This window comes from Dendropsophus ebraccatus, chromosome 4 (genome assembly GCF_027789765.1).
Source record: "Dendropsophus ebraccatus isolate aDenEbr1 chromosome 4, aDenEbr1.pat, whole genome shotgun sequence".
NCBI lineage: Eukaryota > Metazoa > Chordata > Amphibia > Anura > Hylidae > Dendropsophus > Dendropsophus ebraccatus.
The window spans coordinates 41,031,320-41,050,249 of NC_091457.1; the positions used below are offsets into that span (position 1 = coordinate 41,031,320).

The 18,930-nt window shown below is 43.1% G+C and overlaps 1 protein-coding gene across 3 annotated transcripts in view; it reads left to right on the plus strand.

The window, feature by feature from the left end:
• PKP3 (plakophilin 3) overlaps nt 1–9,218 on the plus strand; it is a 65,735-nt gene extending 56,517 nt beyond the window's left edge. For 2 of the 3 annotated variants that reach the window (XM_069965646.1, XM_069965645.1), the window contains 7 exons: nt 2,620–2,737; nt 2,980–3,141; nt 3,312–3,503; nt 5,661–5,814; nt 6,364–6,556; nt 7,729–7,816; nt 7,937–9,218. In XM_069965646.1, coding sequence (XP_069821747.1) covers nt 2,620–2,737; nt 2,980–3,141; nt 3,312–3,503; nt 5,661–5,814; nt 6,364–6,556; nt 7,729–7,816; nt 7,937–7,972 — 943 coding nt within the window. In that variant the 3' untranslated portion in view covers nt 7,973–9,218. The remainder of the gene's footprint in view (nt 1–2,619; nt 2,738–2,979; nt 3,142–3,311; nt 3,504–5,660; nt 5,815–6,363; nt 6,557–7,728; nt 7,817–7,936) is intronic. The other variant, XM_069965647.1, reaches the window with a different exon arrangement.
• Nucleotides 9,219–18,930: the final 9,712 nt, after the last annotated feature.

An 18,930-nucleotide genomic window follows, 5' to 3' on the forward strand; every position in this document is an offset into this window, starting at 1 on the left:
CTGTCACCCCCATTATTCATTTTTCAATCTTTAAAGATGTGTGTAACCCGCAAATAGCTCTCTGCATACCTTTTTTGTATTTTTTTTTTTCATGAGGCGGGTTGCTGAGAAATTATAACTTTGCTGAGTGTCTTCTAGCGCCACTGGGCGGGGCTTAGTCCCTGAAGCGCCACATAGCCCCGCCCAGTACATCGCCGTTGACCCCGCCCCCTTTGGCACGTCATATCTCCTGGCCGACGCTCAGTCTTGAGTACTCCAGGACGTCGGTGACGTGCGCGTCCACATCCCCCTGCGTCCGTCAAGTGATGCGCACGGGTGACCCACATCCTGCGGATTATACCAGCCGCACAGTCCCTCGCCGTTCCGAACGCTCCTGAGCCCTCGCTGTGGCTGTGAATCTCCTCACAGCCAGCAGCGAGGCGCGGAGATGCGGAGGTTCTTTTCGGCGCATGCGCAGTGCAAGTTGGACGCCGCAGTGCGTCTGCAAACTATCTCTGCACCTCGCTGCTGGCTGTGAGGAGATTCACAGCCGCAGCGAGGGCTCAGGAGCGTTGGGAACGGCGAGGGACTGTGCGGCTGGTATAATCCGCAGGATGTGGGTGACCCGGTGGTCACCTTCTGCGCCTGCGCATCACTTGACGGACGCAGGGGGATGTGGACGCGCACGTCACCGACGTCCTGGAGTACTCAAGACTGTGAGCGTCGGCCGGGAGATATGACGTGCCAAAGGGGGCGGGGTCAACGGCGATGTACTGGGCGAGGCTATGTGGCGCTTCAGGGACTAAGCCCCGCCCAGTGACGCTAGAAGACACTCAGAAAAGTTATAATTTCTCAGCAACCCGCCTCATGAAAAAAAAAATACGAAAAGTAATGCAGAGAGCTATTTGCGGGTTACACACATCTTTAAAGATTGAAAAATGAATAATGGGGGTGACAGTGTCACTTTAAGAGTTGTAAAGGCTAGGCTGAGCTGTAGCATGCACAACTGCTCCCTTCCCCACTCTACCTGTGCTGCATGATTTACACTCACTGGCCACTTTATTAGGTACACCTGTCCAACTGCACGTTACCACTAAATTTCTAATCAGCCAATCACATGGCGGCAACTCAGTGCATTTAGGCATGTAGACATGGTCAAGACAATCTCCTGCAGTTCAAACCGAGCATCAGTATGGGGAACAAAGGTGATTGAAGTGCCTTTGAACGTGGCATGGTTGTTGGTGCCAGAAGGGCTGGTCTGAGTATTTCAGAAACTGCTGATCTACTGGGATTTTCACGCACAACCATCTCTAGGGTTTACAGAGAATGGTCCGAAAAAGAAAAAACATCCAGTGAGCGGCAGTTCTGTGGGCGGAAATGCCTTGTTGATGCCAGAGGTCAGAGGAGAATGGGCAGACTGGTTCGAGCTGATAGAAAGGCAACAGTGACTCAAATAGCCAACCGTTACAACCAAGGTAGGCAGAAGAGCATCTCTGAACGCACAGTACGTCGAATTTTGAGGCAGATGGGCTACAGCAGCAGAAGACCACACCAGGTGCCACTCCTTTCAGCTAAGAACAGGAAACTGAGGCTACAATTTGCACAAGCTCATCGAAATTGGACAGTAGAAGATTGAAAAAACGTTGCCTGGTCTGATGAGTCTCGATTTCTGCTGCGACATTCGGATGGTAGGGTCAGAATTTGGCGTCAACAACATGAAAGCATGGATCCATCCTGCCTTGTATCAACGGGTGAGGCTGGTGGTGGTGGTGTCATGGTGTGTGGAATATTTTCTTGGCACTCTTTGGGCCCCTTGGTACCAATTGAGCATTGTTGCAACGCCACAGCCTACCTGAGTATTGTTGCTGACCATGTCCATCCCTTTATGACCAGCAGGATAATGCGCCATGTCATAAAGCTAGAATCATCTCAGACTGGTTTCTTGAACATGACAATGAGTTCACTGTACTCAAATGGCCTCTACAGTCACCAGATCTCAATCCAATAGAGCATCTTTGGGATGTGGTGGAACGGGAGATTCGCATTATAGATGTGCAGCCGACAAATCTGCGGCAACTGTGTGATGCCATTATGTCAATATGGACCAAAATCTCTGAGGAATGCTTCCAGCACCTTGTTGAATCTATGCCACGAAGAATTGAGGCAGTTCTGAAGGCAAAAGGGGGTCCAACCCGTTACTAGCATGGTGTACATAATAAAGTGGCCGGTGAGTGTATATACTGGCCTACCAATCCCAATGGCTCAGTTGTGCAGAGATGGGTGAGGGAGGGAAGAGGTTCACATGATGCAGCTTAGCATTGTCTCTAGGACTCTAGAGCTTGGCAGGAAAAACACAACTTTGCATACAATCATGAGCTAAGAGACAGGTGTCTATTGCTTTATCAGCTTTAAGAATGAGAGATACCTTTTGGAATGATGCACACCTCAGTGAGACCCAACAAAGTCGACGAGGTCCATCAAGCTCCTATGGGAACCAGCATGCAATGGCCTTGGCACTATATTATGAGGTTTAGTATAAAAAGACCCTTGCAAATAAAGGAATAATGCATGGCTTGGTATAGTTACTTTGCTGGCTTGGAATATTGTTGATCATCAGTTTTATGTGTTCCTTCCATGTAGGAACCTGAGCTCAGCTAGTGAGGAGACACGTCAGAAGATGCGTGACTGCCCTGGTCTGCTGGAATCCTTGGTTGGCTACACAAACCAGGCACTACAGGCTGGAAAAGCTGAAGACAAGGTGAGAAAAGATCTCTGTAAGGTAATCTGTAGGGCTGAGACCAGCAACTGAAGGCTCTTGCTACCCAGTTACCCAGATCATTAATTTCTTCCCATCTGGAGGGCAACAACTACATAGGCCTCCTGGACCTAAGCTGGAAGATTGGCATTGGCAGTATTTACAGTGGTATCATGATTGGGACACTGGAATAGATCTCCAACAGATATATCTTAAAGATTCACACAGTTTTTTTCTTATTCTAGAGTGTGGAAAATGCAGTGTGTGTACTGAGGAACCTGTCCTACCGACTTTATGATGAAATGCCACCATCTTTCCTGCAAAGGCTAGAAGGAACCCAGCGGGGGCGGATTACAGCTGGAGACGGTGTGGGCTGTTTTACTCCTCAGAGCCGCAAACTTAAAGAGGTAAACTGGCTAAATTCACAAGGCTAGATTTGATGTAGTAGCTGCTATTTCTTTATACCCTATATATTGAATAGAGATATAATAAGGCTGCTGGGATCCTCATTGTTTTGTATTCTTTTATATTACCGTTGCATGGCTGTAAGGTGTACATTTTTTTTTTCTTCCAAAAGCAGCAGCAACAGCAGGGTACAGACATTGCCACCTTTACAGAGATCTCTCGGGATCCAAAGGGAATGGAGATACTATGGCACCCGCAGATAGTCAACCTGTACAACCGGCTACTGCAGCAGTGTGAACTGAACAGGCATACCACAGAGGCTGCCGCAGGGGCCCTACAGAATATCACTGCTGGAGACCGCAGGGTATGTAGCTTATATGCTTCATTATTAATGTTAAAGTGGACGTGTCACTAATTTCATGCTGCCTTAACTACCAGCCATTGGGGCTTTCCCAGGTGGCACTTTACTGCCATGCCAACATTGAAATCTACCTATACCCATATAGGGAGAGACACTGGTGTCCTCTACGGCATATACAGTGGTGGACTCTTGGGGGGGGTTGAGGGCATGGTCACATGCTCCTCCATGTCGGCCATCCTATGAACAGACTCACCATAGAGCAGGGCAGCCCAGTCTGAAGGAGGGGAATCTGATTTTAGCTCTTTGAGATACACAGGGAGCTGCTGTCAGTATATACAGTGACTACACTTACTAATACAGTGGTACCTTGGTTTAAGAGTAACTTGGATTGAGAGCGTTTTGCAAAAAAATCTGTGTTTCAAAATTGTGACTTGGTTTAAGAGCATCACTTTGGTTTAAGAGCTCCCTGTACTGGGTGGGAGCAGGATTGGGGAGAGGCGTGGTCTCAGCACTGTGCTCTGACCCAGGAAGTTTCCCTCACTTTTAAAATTATAGCAGATCCACTTCAGGCTGGGGCTTGCATCAGGGGACAGGACTGTGGGGGTAATCTCTCCATAGCTGTAAACCCTCTCTCCCTGGATGGAGAGTGCTGCTATGTGCTCACCCTATACCCTGCTCATTCCTTCATGCAGTCTCTGTCAGCCCTTGTGTTTCCCATCCTCCCCATTCCTGCTATAATGTGACTGCACTTACACTCAGCTATACATACTGCTGCAATAATGTACCTGCACTTACACTCAGCTATACACACTGCTGCTATAATGTGCCTGCACTCCCTGCTCTGTGATTCTCACTTCCTGATTGGTCCATGCTGAACACACACCCCTTCCCCATTGCTGTCATGTGACCACACAGACCTCTGACAGCAGCCCTGCTTCTCTATTCTAGCCTGTTGTACTACGCTCCTGCATTTTGGGGATCTACCGCTCCATCTTGTATCAACAAGCTGCTGCTGTTTTTTTATTCTTATGCACTTACTATAAATAATACACCACCTGCTGATTGCTATACTCTGCAGGAACTTATAATATGACATATCCAGCTTTTTAAGTATTAATTTTATTTGTTTTACCTGTTCAGAATAAAAAAAAACAAAAAACAAAAACATCATTTTTGGGGTGTGAAACCATTTGTCTGCATTTCAATGATTTCTTATGGGAAAATTTGCTTTGGTTTAGGAGTGATTTGGATTACAAGCACAGTCCTGGAACGAATTATGCTCCTAATCCAAGGCACCGCTGTACTGTATACTGAACAATTTTACTATAAGGTGGCCAACCGCTTTAATTTTCATTGTTCAATTTCAATAGATTCCTAAAAAGCATGTTATCACTTTTCAGATCCCAGGGGCCAAAAACCTATTTATAAACTAGAGCATGGGTCTCCAAACTGCGGCCCTCCAGCTGTTGCAAAACCTCAACTCACATCATGCCTGGGCACCTAAAGCTTTGGATTTGGCTGTCCAGGCATGATGGGAAATGTAGTTTTGCAACAGCTGGAGGGCCGCAGTTTGGAGACCCATAAACTAGAGCATGGGTTTTAAAATAATGTATCTGACCACAGAACACCCACATTTAGGGGCTTGTGAATGTTGCTGTATTAGGGTGGGTTCACACTACGGAATTCTCGCCGATAATATCCGCGAAATTCCGTCGTCTGTCCGCGCGCCTTTCCGCCGGCTCCATAGACACCATTCTGTGGGCCGGCGTATTCCCCTATCCGCCGAAAGAAGTGACACGTCACTTCTTTCGGCAGATAGCGGAATACGGCGGCCCATAGAATGGTGTCTATGGACCTGGCGGAAAGGCGTGCGGCCATGCGCGCGGACATACTGCGGAATTCCGTGGAGTTTATCCGCGAGCATTTCTCAGTATGAACCCACCCTTATAGCTCCATACAACATCCAAATCAAGTGTATGAACCCTTACTCCACTTTTATACAGGTTTTTAAAGTGACATGTTCTATAAGCTGTCACATGTTGGGGAGAAGAAACAAAAGCCAGCTCTGTATGGTACACCAGCACATCATGTCTCTGACTATCTCTGAGTCAGGGCAGCCATCAGTGCCCATAGTTAAAGGTGTATTGTCTTTTTTTGCAGTGGGCGGCTGTTTTGAGCCAGGTGGCGTTGGAACAGGAACGTATTCTAAACCCAGTTTTGGATCGCTTGAGGACTGCCGATCACAGCCAGCTTCGTTCTCTCACAGGCCTTATCCGCAACCTGTCTAGGCATGCTAAAAACAAGGATGAGATGTGTGAGTATTCAATATTTGACACTCCCATGGCTTTCCCTCCTGTATTTTTTTTAGCTATAGTAATTCTCCCTAAGGTTATGTTCACACGTGTCAGATTTGCATATTGCTAATCCAATCTGTATTTTACTACAAGATGTGCGACAGAAATCTGAGACTTGCCTGTGGATTTCTGCCATAGATGTGCAGTAGACCCATATGAGGATTAGCTCTACTGTCAGTCAAACCTTGGCTACTTTCCACAGTATTATTTTTTTGTGGTGCATTAATAAAAATTTGCATAGAAATTTTCCATAGCTTGTTAGCCAAAACCTTATTCACATGTTGGTGCAGATTATTGTTGGGTTAAATACAGATTTTGCTGTTGATTGTGAACAGAAGGGCCCTATTACATGGGCCAATTATCTGACCGATCAGGCAGATATTGCCCTATTGCCAGCGATTAACCAACAAACAATCATTTGTTTACAGCACGACTTGGGTCATCTATTATGACCTTAATTATGATTTTTTTTTTAAGTATCTACGTTATCTTTTTTTCTCATGTCCTAGCCACCAAGCTAGTGAGCCACCTCCTTGAGAAGCTTCCTGGTGAGAGCACAGACAAGAGCCCACCGGCTGAGGTCATAGTGAACATAATCGCGGTGCTCAATAACCTTACTGTAGCCGGACCCCTGGCGGCCCGAGATATAGTATACTTCAATGGGCTTAACAAATTGATGTACATAAAGAGGAAGCGAGATGAGTAAGTTGTCTTTTTATGTTTTCATAGTTCTATTTTTACAGTGTTACTTAAAATGGATGATTGTAAAGTAGAAGCTATTCCTATTAGTTGTTCATAAGTGTTCTCTGCATCAGAAATCTTCCTATGTGGTTTGCAGTATAATAACCACTGTTCAGAGTGAAGGATCTTAAAGGTGTCATCCAGGATAAAACAATTAATAGCTATCCACAGGAGAAGCTAGCAATAGTTTATTGACGGGATGTCAACACTCGGCTTCCCTGTCAATCAACTAAGTAAAAGTGGCAGAATATCAAGTTGAGCCTGGGCCGTGGATGCCACTGAAATTCAGCCATTCCCATTGTTTCAATGGGATTTCTAGCTCTTTGCCATGTCAAGTCTTTGGGTGAAGAGCAGAGACGCACAAGACATCCCATCGAAACAATGGTACAGAATGAATTTGTGACGCGGGCTCCACTTGAAATTCTGCCACTTTTACTCAGTGTTAGCGGGCTCTTATAATTCACATTTTGGCTGATTTGAAAATACACCTACATTTGCATACACCTTCAATAACTAGTTATTGTTCCTGTGTTCTCTATGGGGAGCGGTCAAAAAGACTGATAAGCTGTTCACAGTATAGTTTAGTTTATCAGTCACTGACACCTGGCTACCACAATAATTGGCTGTTCAGTACCCAATCCTGTTCCTGGTCCGAAAACATCTTTAGGGTACAAACAGGGCGCATCCGCAGTGGATTTCTTGCTGCGAAATACGCTGCAGATCCATTGCCTGTAGTTTATATGGGAAGACATACTCTGCGAATTCTCAGTGAGAAATCCGCTGCGGAACCGCCCTGTGTGTCCGCTGTGAACATCTTTTGCACTAAATTCACTCAGTGCACAAATTACACAACTTTGTTTCAGTGTTGGAGACAGCAGCAGAGAGGGGAAGGGAGTTACACACCAGCTCAGAGTGGACAGAGGGGAGAGAAACCTTGGAAGATGGCTCATACAGGCTAGAGAAAGAGAGGAGAGCAGATACAAGGCAGTCTGCTGGAGAAAATATAATTATTATTATATTAAGTTCAAGAATGAGAAAGCACTTTGCAAAAATGTCCAATTAAATTAATTTACTTTACTTTTACACTTAACTTTTGCAGTATATCTGTGTATTTATTTCTCTCTTCTCTGCAGTTCAGACAGTGAGAAGTCTTCTCGGGCTGCTGCCAGTCTTCTGACAAATATGTGGCAGTACAGCAAGCTACACCGGGACTATAAAGCGGTGAGTAATCTTTATAATTTATTAGCCATACAGCTCATAACACAAATGGTAACGCCTATACCACCAAACCAGGCAAATGGCAAATATGCTATGGCTCAACATCTTATTCTTCTTTTACAGAAGGGATACCGGAAGGAAGACTTCCTTAGCCCATGATGTGTTCTCCTCCAACAAAACTAGTGCCTACTTCCTTTGACTCAAAAGATCACTGAGAAAGCACTGATTCACTGAGTACTTCCCCTACCACACGTACATCTTGGCACTCTAAATACAACAAAGCAGTGTTTGTGGGGGCAGGGTATGTATCTAGTTAGAGGGGAAAAAAACTTAAAAAAATACGTAGTACATTAGTATGCTTTTATTTTGTATAAAAAAAAAAAAAATCTAAACAAATGAGAATGTATGTATGTAAAACATAGGCTTGGCCTTTTGGGTATTTTTGGGCTTGTATATTTTAAATTGTCCCTGTCCACAGAAAGATCTGACATGTCAAAAACTCTGTCCAACTTGTCCAAAGGCTTTTCTAAATGACAGGGAAGCTATAAAATATGCAAATACATATTACGGAGCAGTAGCTCCAACTCCTTTAGCTAATGTTGACCTGTACTTTTCTGTATGTAAGTGGCTGCTCCTCAGGGCCTCTAAAGACCAGCTCTTCTGACATGTCTGATTTAGTAAATACTAGTAATAGTAAGGAAGAAACCCTCATACTCTGCATTGGGATGTCCTCTGTTACTTCTCCTGGAAATTTATCAATTATCATCTTGTTGAGGCATGATACTCCAATGAGTCCAATAAGTGTTGACTAAATCAGTAGGGTGTGTTAATACATTATCTGACAAGGGGAATGGTAATACCCAGTTGTCAACTTATTCATACATTTTCAAGAGGAGTAAGAAGCTCTAGAATTCCTTTTTTTTCTACTAAAACAGACATATCAGCAGAGACTGCTATAAAGAAGGTTTCCTGCTGAAATAAATAAAATGTAAAAATAAAAGACCTTCATGTGACCTTTTAGGGTCCTTTTAGTTACATATGTATCTAGGGAAAGATGGGTTATACCTCCTGCAAAAGTTGTCACCCACGGTCTAGACTCCTTTAAAAGGGGTTTTCCAGCACTACAAAAACATGGCCACTTTCTTCCAGAGACAGCCCCACTCTTGTCTCCAGTTTGGGTGCAGGTTTTGCAACTTAGTTCCATTGAAGTGAATGGAGCTTAATTGCTAACCACACCTGAACTGGAGATAAGAGTGATGCTGTCTCTGGAGGAAAGTGGCCATTATGTGTAGTGCTGGATAACCCCTTTAATGGAAACTCCTGCCAATGTAGCTTGTATTCCAGCAAATCTAGATTTGGGCTATGTTCACACTATGTAAAAACAATGGGGGAGATTTATCAAGCATGGATTAAAGTAAAACTGGCCCAGTTACACCTAGCAACCAATCAGATTCTACCTTTCATTCCTCACAGACTCTTTGGAAAATGAAAAGTGGAATCTGATTGGTTGCTATGGGCAACTGAGCCAGTTTCACTTTACACCATGTTTGATAAATCTCCCCCAATGGGTTTACATAGTGTGAACATAGCCTTAGATTGAGGAGACTAGTAAAGCTGGTTGACAACCCACATGCAAAATGTAATAGAAGCCATATTGGTTATCACTCAACTTTCCCAGAACCTAATACTAATGCTCTTTAATTCCTTGGAAGCCATTTTCACAAGCCATGTGCCTAATACTGTATCTTCTGAACTATATTTTAAGAAAATATTGTAAAATGCTCAAGCGGGTGTGGGCAATAAATTCCCAGTATGAATGTTGGTAGACGTGTGTGTATAGTTCGGGCAGCTGTGGGTTGACTGTATGCCAGATTTCCTTTCCCCCTAGGATTTTTGCAAATGAGAATACACTGTGTAGTTTTTTAATCTCAGGAGAGCGTTCATGTTTGTGCTTACGTCTTTGACTTGCTCCGATGTGCCTTACTCCTTTCTGTATCAGCCTTGTAAAATATAGCACAGTGTTTCAGTAAACAATAAAAGTTTTGCGTTCTACAGACGGTGTGTCTTGTGTGTTTGTGATTCGACCTTTAAGGGTTAAGTGTGGGAACAGAAGAGACAGCCTCACATTCCTGGGTGGAGGTGGAATCTTCTCACAGATTCTGCTGCCTTGCCGGGGCCTGTCTTATGACAGGATTCCCGGAGGTGAAGGTTGCATTGTGCACATGCGCTCCCTACAGATATTTAATGTCTGCTTGTTACTTTACTTTATCTAACATCTTCCTAAAAATTGTAGAAAAAGCCTACAAAGAAAAAATATATAAAGCTAAACCCTCTCGCCAGCGATATGGGATAAATTTTATTATACTACTGTGTTACAATGGGTTTTAAATTACTTATGCATCACACTCAGAGCTGCAGACATGGGCAGATAGCTGAACAAATAATACCTGTGTCTTAGCTTATGGCTGTTTGCAAAGTTATAAACTATGTTGTTCTTCTAAGCTCACGTGTCATAGAGCTGCAGTATGTACGCCCTCTCCCGTTCAGTGTTGAAAATACATCAATCATGTGTGGCAGGGCGCAAAGGGGGAGGGAATGGTATGAATGCTGCAGCTCAGCATAGCTTCATTACATTATTTTATAACTTTTCAAACGGATATCAGGTTAAGGTCCTTTTACACATATTAGCACTCGTTCATGTAAGGGTATATTCACACACATTGGAGTTTCATTCTGTTAACACAGTGCTGGATGCAAGAAGGACACTGGGGAAGCCTGAAGAGGTAAGTATAACTTTATTATTTTCTATATACTTTCATTAGCCTTCGCCGCATCACTATTACACGGAGCGATATGTGACCGGTCGATGACTTTTAAACTTGCTAAAAGATGACGATTGTTCTGTTTTTCAGCTGATTGTCTGTCTTTATTACACAGGCTAGATCTGCATATTTGGCAGATAATCTCTCGGTGTAATAGGGCCCTAAATCTGCCATTAAAATGAAGCTGCCATACTGTGCATGCCTACTTCTGCTCCTTTCATTGTCTATGGTAGCTGCTAGACATCTCTTTTTGACATACACTGGGTACATAGTGGTTGTTTAGTGTATTTACTTGGCGTATAGGCCCAAGTGAGAGAGATGGTAATGCTCTCTGTATATGTGCTAGGTCTTATTCAAATACATTGTGCGTGGTATGGAGGTAAATACTAGAATGCCCTTCAAGACTATTCTTTGTCTGGCCCAGTATGCCTGCATTGTATGTAGTCTCCAATCTGCTATGTCACTGTTGTGGTATGTTGCTGAATGTGCTTATAGGTTACCTATTATGCAATGTGTGTGGCACGAATTATTATGTTTGGCTTGCTGGAGACAACTTTTTTCTTAGTTAGCGTTTATCTCTTGAAAATTGTTTCACTGTGTTTTTGTTTCACTCCCACGTCGCCCTGGCCTTGCTGTAATGGGTGTAATCTGCACCTGCAGCTTAACACATTCATAGGGCTCTCTTAGAAAAATGGCATTAGTTAGATAGGTAATCATTAATTTTAGGACTGTACCAGTAGGGTGATGGAAATGTGCTTAGACTATAAGGGTATGTTCACACGGATCAGAAATGCTGTATTTTTACTGCTCTATGAAAATCTGCAACAAATCTCAAGCATTTCAGTTCTGTGAGACTATAACTTATAGGTGACTTTACTAGTGGTAGATTAGTGGTAGATTTTACCTTTGCACTAGCAGGTATGTGACTGGGATGTTACAAGCTTCTTCCACTTGCTGTAGAATTTTAAAGGAAATCTGTCAGCTAAAATTCATGTTGGGTCACAGAGACACATTGTACCTTTCATATATCCATCTATGCTTCCAGGACATAGTGAAATGCCTTTATTCTTTGGTAAAAGGAGAGGCTTTCCTAAAGTGCTGCAAGCTGTAACACCTACTTACTTACTTCCCCCTCCCATACCCTGGTTGGAAATTTTTGTACTAGAGAATAAAAGCATTATCCTACATTCTGGAAGCTCAGCTAGATATAGGAAAGGTATCATGTGTCCCCTTGACCTAAAAGTGTCAGCAGCTTGGAACCTGAATTGCAGCAGACAGATTACCTTTAATATATGTAACACTCATGGATGAAAAACAAATACAAATGTATGAACTTTTAACAGAACAAGAGAGTCTGGTAGTCTATGCTCATCAAGAGTCCCCAAAATATACAGGAATGTAAGATGGCTAAAACATACATATACAAATCTGGCATACACACTTTATTAAAACCTATAAATCCACCAGAGAAGATGCTTCTGTATTTTTTGTTGCAAAAATGTATTCTAAGACAAAAACATGGCCACTTTATTCCACAAACAACACCACTCTTGTATTCAGTTTGGGTGGGGTTTTGTAATTCAGTGCCTTTAACCACTTCATGACCAAAGACGTAACACTACGTCCTGGGTCTGGTAGGGGAGTTCAAAGGGAGGCCATCCTGAAGCTATCCTGGCTGCTATTAATAGCGTCAGCGGGCACGGTCCGACCGCCGCGTGGCTAAAGAGCCATTTAGATGCAGCTGTCAAAGCTGATAGCTGCATCTAAATGGCTATTTCTCCCCATCATTGGTGGTATAGTGGAGGATTGTCCCACCGCGATGCATTCAACTTACCCGCCCAGGCCTCAGCGGCTCTGTATTCTATTGATCTTTTCTGCAGCAGTGCTATATGTATACTATACACTGAAAATCAATGCTCTATTATATAAACAGCATTGATCTCAATAGGAGATCAGTGCTGTGTATATAGAAGTCCCCCAGGGGGCTTTTAATTACTGTGTGGAGAAAAAAAAAAAAGTTTTTTCAATAATAAAAAATCCCCTCCCCTAATAAAAATTTAAATCATCCCACATAGGTAATCGCCTGAACTATTAAATTATCACATTCCTGATCTTGCACGGTAAATGGCATAAGCGCAAAAAAAAGGCCAAAATGCAAGAATGCTGATTTTTTTTTTTTTTTTGTCATATCAAATCCAGAAAAATTGTAATTTAAAAAGTCACATACACGCAATTAAGGTACCGATAGAAAGTACAGATCATGGCGCAAAAAAATGATACCCCACACAGCCTTATAGACCAAAGGGTAAAAGCGTTATAAGCATGGGAATAGAGCGATTTTAAAGTGACTGTACCACCAGTCCCACGCTGAAGCACTGGAGGTGGGCCGACCCACCCTTAGTGAGAAGAAACTCCAGCCCCTCCATGACGTGACTCCATTAGAATCAATGGAACCCTATAATAGAGGGGCGGGGGTTTCCTCCCACTAACGGTGGGTCGGCCCGCCTCCAGTGATTCAGCCTGGGACTGGTGGTACAGTCACTTTAAGGAGAATTTAGATTTTTAAAAAGGTTTTAATTTTTTAAAAGCAGTCAAATAAAATAAGTTATAAAAGATGTTAGTTTTACCATAGGGTAAACGGTGTAAAAAGATTGCATTTTATTTTCCCCGGTTTCGTAGCATATTTTATGGAAAAATGAGGTCTGCCATTGCAAAGTACCTTAGGCTAATTTTACATGATGATGATAACTGCACTGAAATGTTCCCATCTTAGGGTCATATTACACGGAGCGATTTTTAACGATTAACGGCTTACTATAAACGATCGCAAACGAGATTGTTCATCGTTAACCTGAAATTGTTCACCATATTACACAGAACGATAAGCGTTACGATCGTTACTATAATCGTTTATTCCTTCTTATCCCAGCAAAACAATGAACAATGTACAATTACACTGAACGATAAGTGGAAAAAAATGCGGAACTTGAGTGAACGAACGTGGAATTATAGCGCACAATTAACGATAATTTTAGGTTCAGATCTTAATCAACTATCAACAACAATATACGAACGATTTTTCGATCGCTGCCTGCAATTACACAGAACGATTGTTTGAATTCGAACAATTTATGGATTCTTCCCACGATAATCGTCCCGTGTAATAGGGCCCTTACAAGTGGTTGTCCAGGGAGCAAAAGACAGACTGAAACCACCTGCGCCCTGGCTCTCACTTCCTGTAAATTCATGGCTGTATCTATGTTTTCCCAGACTCCCTAGGGCTCCATCCAACTTCTTCAGTCACTGATATTCAAATGCCAATCGATCCACTAGATAAAAATTAGACTGCTGTCATTTCACAGCAAACAGCCTGTTGTTTGTATAATAACAGCCTGTTTGCAGTGCAATGACGGCTGTTCAATAAAAATGGCTGTCGTTTTTATCTAGTGGAAACATACCTTTCACTGGGACTGAACTATATGTCATACCCCGTGGACATCTACTGTAATTGGGCACTATACCAGCATAATATGGTATAAGGCTTATGAATGCACACATTAATCATATCAGCTGAACCACACTGTATAACCTAGGTTACATGAACATATATGGCTGTACTACTCCTGGATCTGATCGGTGTACCAGGGATGTTCACACCATTGGATTTTAGTATATTCATACTTTTATTGCTAACACTGTTAAAGGAGAAGTGCGGGGCTGCTATAACTTTGGGAAGAAGCAGGGGCACGGGGGGAACATAACAATGTTAAATCACCCCTCCCCGTGCCTGTCCAGTGCCGGATCGCAGCTCTGGGACATCATCTTCACCAATCTCATGACTCACCTGATTGACAGCCCGCTCAGCCAGTCAGTGACTGGGGCGGGACGTAGCTCTAATCACTGATTGTCTGAACAGGATGTCCATTAGCTGGGTCAGGGAAATTGCCTTCCAGCGGGGAGCCCGAGGTCAGTCATCATGGGCATGGGCAGTGTTGGACTGGCCAACCAGAGGATCGCAGAATCCTCCGGTGGGCCCCCAGCTTTAGAACCTGCACTAACATTGACTGACATGTCGTTTCTCACTGGTTCTTTATTGGTGGGCCCCAGGATCATTTCCTCTGGTGGGCCCCAGATACTGCAGTCCGACACTGGGCATGGGGAGAGGTAAGAAATCAATCATGCTCATTTTCTCCCCTACCCTGACACATGACAACAATTTGTTATGGCCGGACTTCTCCTTTAAGATGGTGATATCACACCAACTATTATACTTACCTCCTCAGTGATTTATAGAAGTCTGCAGTCTCACTGAGGGAATGCACGGCATAGAGGATCCATGATCACTTTTGTTGACACTTAGCAGTATTACAATATTTGAATGGTGTGACATCCATGATTGCTTGGGGAGGAGCTAGAGCTATGAAATGGATCAGGTAGATCCATTTCATCCAGGGCTGGCTGGCAGGTTGATAACCTTTTTTTTTCTTTTCCTGAAGAGGTGGCGTATAGCAATGAAACAGGTTGAAGCCGCGAAAACAATGTTTTCAACTAGCTATGCCCAGTGTGCTGACCAGGGTGCTGCAGACTCCTCAATGGTTTGGGTCTTGTTTGGTATTCTATGTAGCCCCGGGCCCACATGTCACTTCTTTCGGCAGATAGCGGAATACGCCGGCCCATAGAATGGTGTCTATGGAGCTGGCGGAAAGGTGCGCAGACAGCCGACGGAATTCCGTGAATTCCGTAGTGTGAGCCCACCCTTACATTGCAATTCGGCTCCATCGACTTGAATAGACCAGAACCCCATATCAACTATATGAAAGCAATGCAATGTGTATTACACATGGTTTGTATGTCTAGTTCAGTGAAGACTACACACACAAAAAAAATACATTTGTTACAAATTTTTACCTGGTGTTTTGGAAATGTTTCACTGTATATAATGCCTTTGTGTTCGATTGCTTCCTTCCTGAATGAATTCTCCTGCAATTTTATTTTATTTTGACCTTTTGAATTGTGGGAGCTGCACAATATGTTGGCGTTGTGTAAAGTAGAATATAATAACTTCTTTTTCAAAAATTCTAAAGTGGTTCCTGCTAAATAGTGCCACCATCTGGTATAATGCAGTATTGCATGTCTCAGGTTGACCAAGTGATAGAGTAGAAATGCAGTGAATGTACTGTATTTAACAATGGTTGCCATTTACTATGATGAAATATCTTTATTGAGTATATATAACATATAATTTAATATAATTTTATGTTTTATGGAGTATATATAAGATATATATATTGCAGCAGGTGGATACATCAATAAACAGGCTTTGTCCATAGGGATGACAGCAACTAACTAAAATCAGGTGGCAAGCAGCCAGGATAGAAAGGGCATTCACCTCATGTTCTGCCAGTGAATAGCCCGGGAACAAAGTCTATGAAGTGAGGCACATCTTGTGGTTGAAACCAATACAAAAAATGAACTGGCTTTCGTATGATAATTGCTATTATTATCCTTCGTAAACGCTATGAATACTGGGTGTTGTCTATTGATAATACATTGCCTATTCTATTTCATACAGCTGTATAGACATCTCATTCAGATACGTTCACCGCTGTGCTGTGATAATACAGGTCCCAGCATGTCCTGTTCACACAGTGTTTTCAGACGTGCTGTAGGTGGAAAGGAAAGTGATTGTTCAGTGAGTGTGCCCTTTAAAATGCACCTGTCAGAAAGCATAATACTACTTGCTGATGGTAGCCATTGGGCAGCAACTATGGTATCTTCTGCTGCCAGGAGAACACAGTATTTTACTGATCAGAGATAAATGCTGACTGATTTTTCTTTACATGCAGAGCAAGTTTTATGGTGCGTTCACACCTACAGGATCTGCAGCTGATTTTCTGCAGCAGATTTCATTTAAATAACTGAACACAGCATCAAATCTGCTGCAGATCCTGTAGGTGTGAACGCACCCTCATAGGAAATGCATCTCTGCGCAATGCTGCAATACAATGCCTAAATAATATAAAGGGGTAAGAGAGAGCATTGCCAAGGGTTCATCGGGGTATCTATTGCAGTGAGGTTGTCATTAAAGATGTTAACTTTTAAGTAAAATACATGTTCAATAACCTGCCCTCCAGGAAACTTACAATCTGCTCCATACTTATTATTGCTTTCTCAGTTTTCTTCCAGAGTTCTAAGTCTTCTGCCTTCTGCTTAATGTGGTGTTCCACCATGGGTGTTTCTAGTCTTCACACCCCTCACAAAAGTCTGTGCTTTAAAGTAAAAGTGGTAATGAAATAGTACCTAAGTTTTGCCACTAGATGTCCCTAGTATTTATATTGTGTACCTAAGTATTGCACAGCTGGATGTAACTAAAGGGTTATATTTTCTCTTTTCTACCTATCTCTACCCCTCACTTTCTTCCCACCCACTCACAGCACACCTTACAAAATGCTGTAGAAGGAAGTCACATGGGGAGAGGAAGTGTAGCCACACCTTAGTAAGTTTTACTGTGGTTGTTGTAGAGGAAGGATGCAAGGCAGAAAGGTCCCTGTAGTAGCCAAGGAGGGCCCTGGCTTCTACCAGGTGCCCTGTGGACAGTTTTTGGTGGGACTCTGTAAAGAACGGATGCACATGAGACACCTTAGCACTTGTTTCTTAAAAGCAGCACTTCTATACACTATGCAGTGCTGAAAGCACACTTAGAGAAGACAAATCAGGGACAGTATCCAACAGAAGAAAGGAACTGATCCGGATAGAGCAAAGTTGCTAGAAGCCTACGTACTCTATCTTGCAGCGCGGGTGTCTTCAGAACTCTGACCACTCTGCTCATCCCAGGTAACAAGGTCTGGGGCTTGTGTTACCCTCTAGAACGGGTCGTCCGACACTGGTGGGTGATAGGTGGTGCAAAGACCAAGGAGTCAAAACCCGGGCACAAGTATTCTCTCTACACAAGTATTCAACTTATTCTACTTCTAATGTTCCGGCAGAGGACAGTACAACATTGAGTTGGGACTCTCTCGACATCCTCCTCTCTACTTCTCTGAACCTCGTCTACCTCTCAGCATGACTACATCTTTCTTTAAACTCCTAGCACAGATAGGGTCGCTAAAGATTGAACTATATCATCAAGTCAAGATCCTACTGTATATCACTGTATTAAGTATTCCTGCAGTAAAGAAGAGTTTATTTATTGTAACTGGACTCTGTCACAGTCATTGCATTTTCCTTGTGTCATCTCCCCTTTGTGTGGGTGGCGGTACCAATAGTCCGGTTGGGTCATAACTCCACTCCAGACCACCGTGATGAGCACCCAAGGGGCCCCCAAACGGCCCGGCAGGTTACCGACCACAGGAGAAAAGGTATAGCCAGTCTATCTAAAATAAAATCAGATGTGCCACCATACCTGTGTACCCAATGGGCACTGGCATCAAGACAACCTAACATCAGGCTGAGCTATATCCCAACCAACCACCATAGAAGTGGCATCACACGTTACCAGCTAGCAAGTGACTGGTCGAGCATGCACCACATTAAGACACATAAAACTCTGTCCGAGCTGTTCTTTCCGTACTGCTGTGATCTCCCTCTTCCCTTTTCCCTTACAGTGCGGTCCTGGCACTGTAAGAGCAGCGTGCGGTGTTCCTGGCATGGTCAGTGGTGCGAGTCTCCCAGTGGTGTGCACTGTGATAAATGACATGATAAATTGCTATGATATGATTAAACCTAAACCCATGTAATAGTAAATTACACAATGTAAACAACTTTTGCATAAATCAATAGTACAGTTGAATATGAAAATATATCTCACTGGAGAAAAATGTTTTTTTTCTTCACATGCAGTATGGGAACACAGCTTTAGTGGAGGTATATAACTAATATATATCCTGATGGCCTTGAGATAGCAGCAGCATACAAATAGTGATGAATGGGTTCTGAGAGCTGCCAAAAGCAATGTTTAAGTGATGTTACCCATTAGTTCACAGAAAATCAGCTCACCCTAAACAGAACCCATTTGCCCTGACACAATAAATACAGAGATTTTCTTTGGGTCATGCTTTTGATCACATGACCTAGTTACGGTTATGAAACATGGATGCAGCTGTGTTGAAATTAAACAGATGGTACTGTACAACTTGCAATAGGGGGTGGAGTATCTGTCTCAAGTTTAGCTAATTTTTTAAAACAGTTTCTGATTATATGCATTTAGAGCTATGGTAATTATTTAGGCTGGTGACATCTGAGAACATCACAGATCTGGAACATGGACCAAAATGAGGAACAAAGTGATCTCAGAGA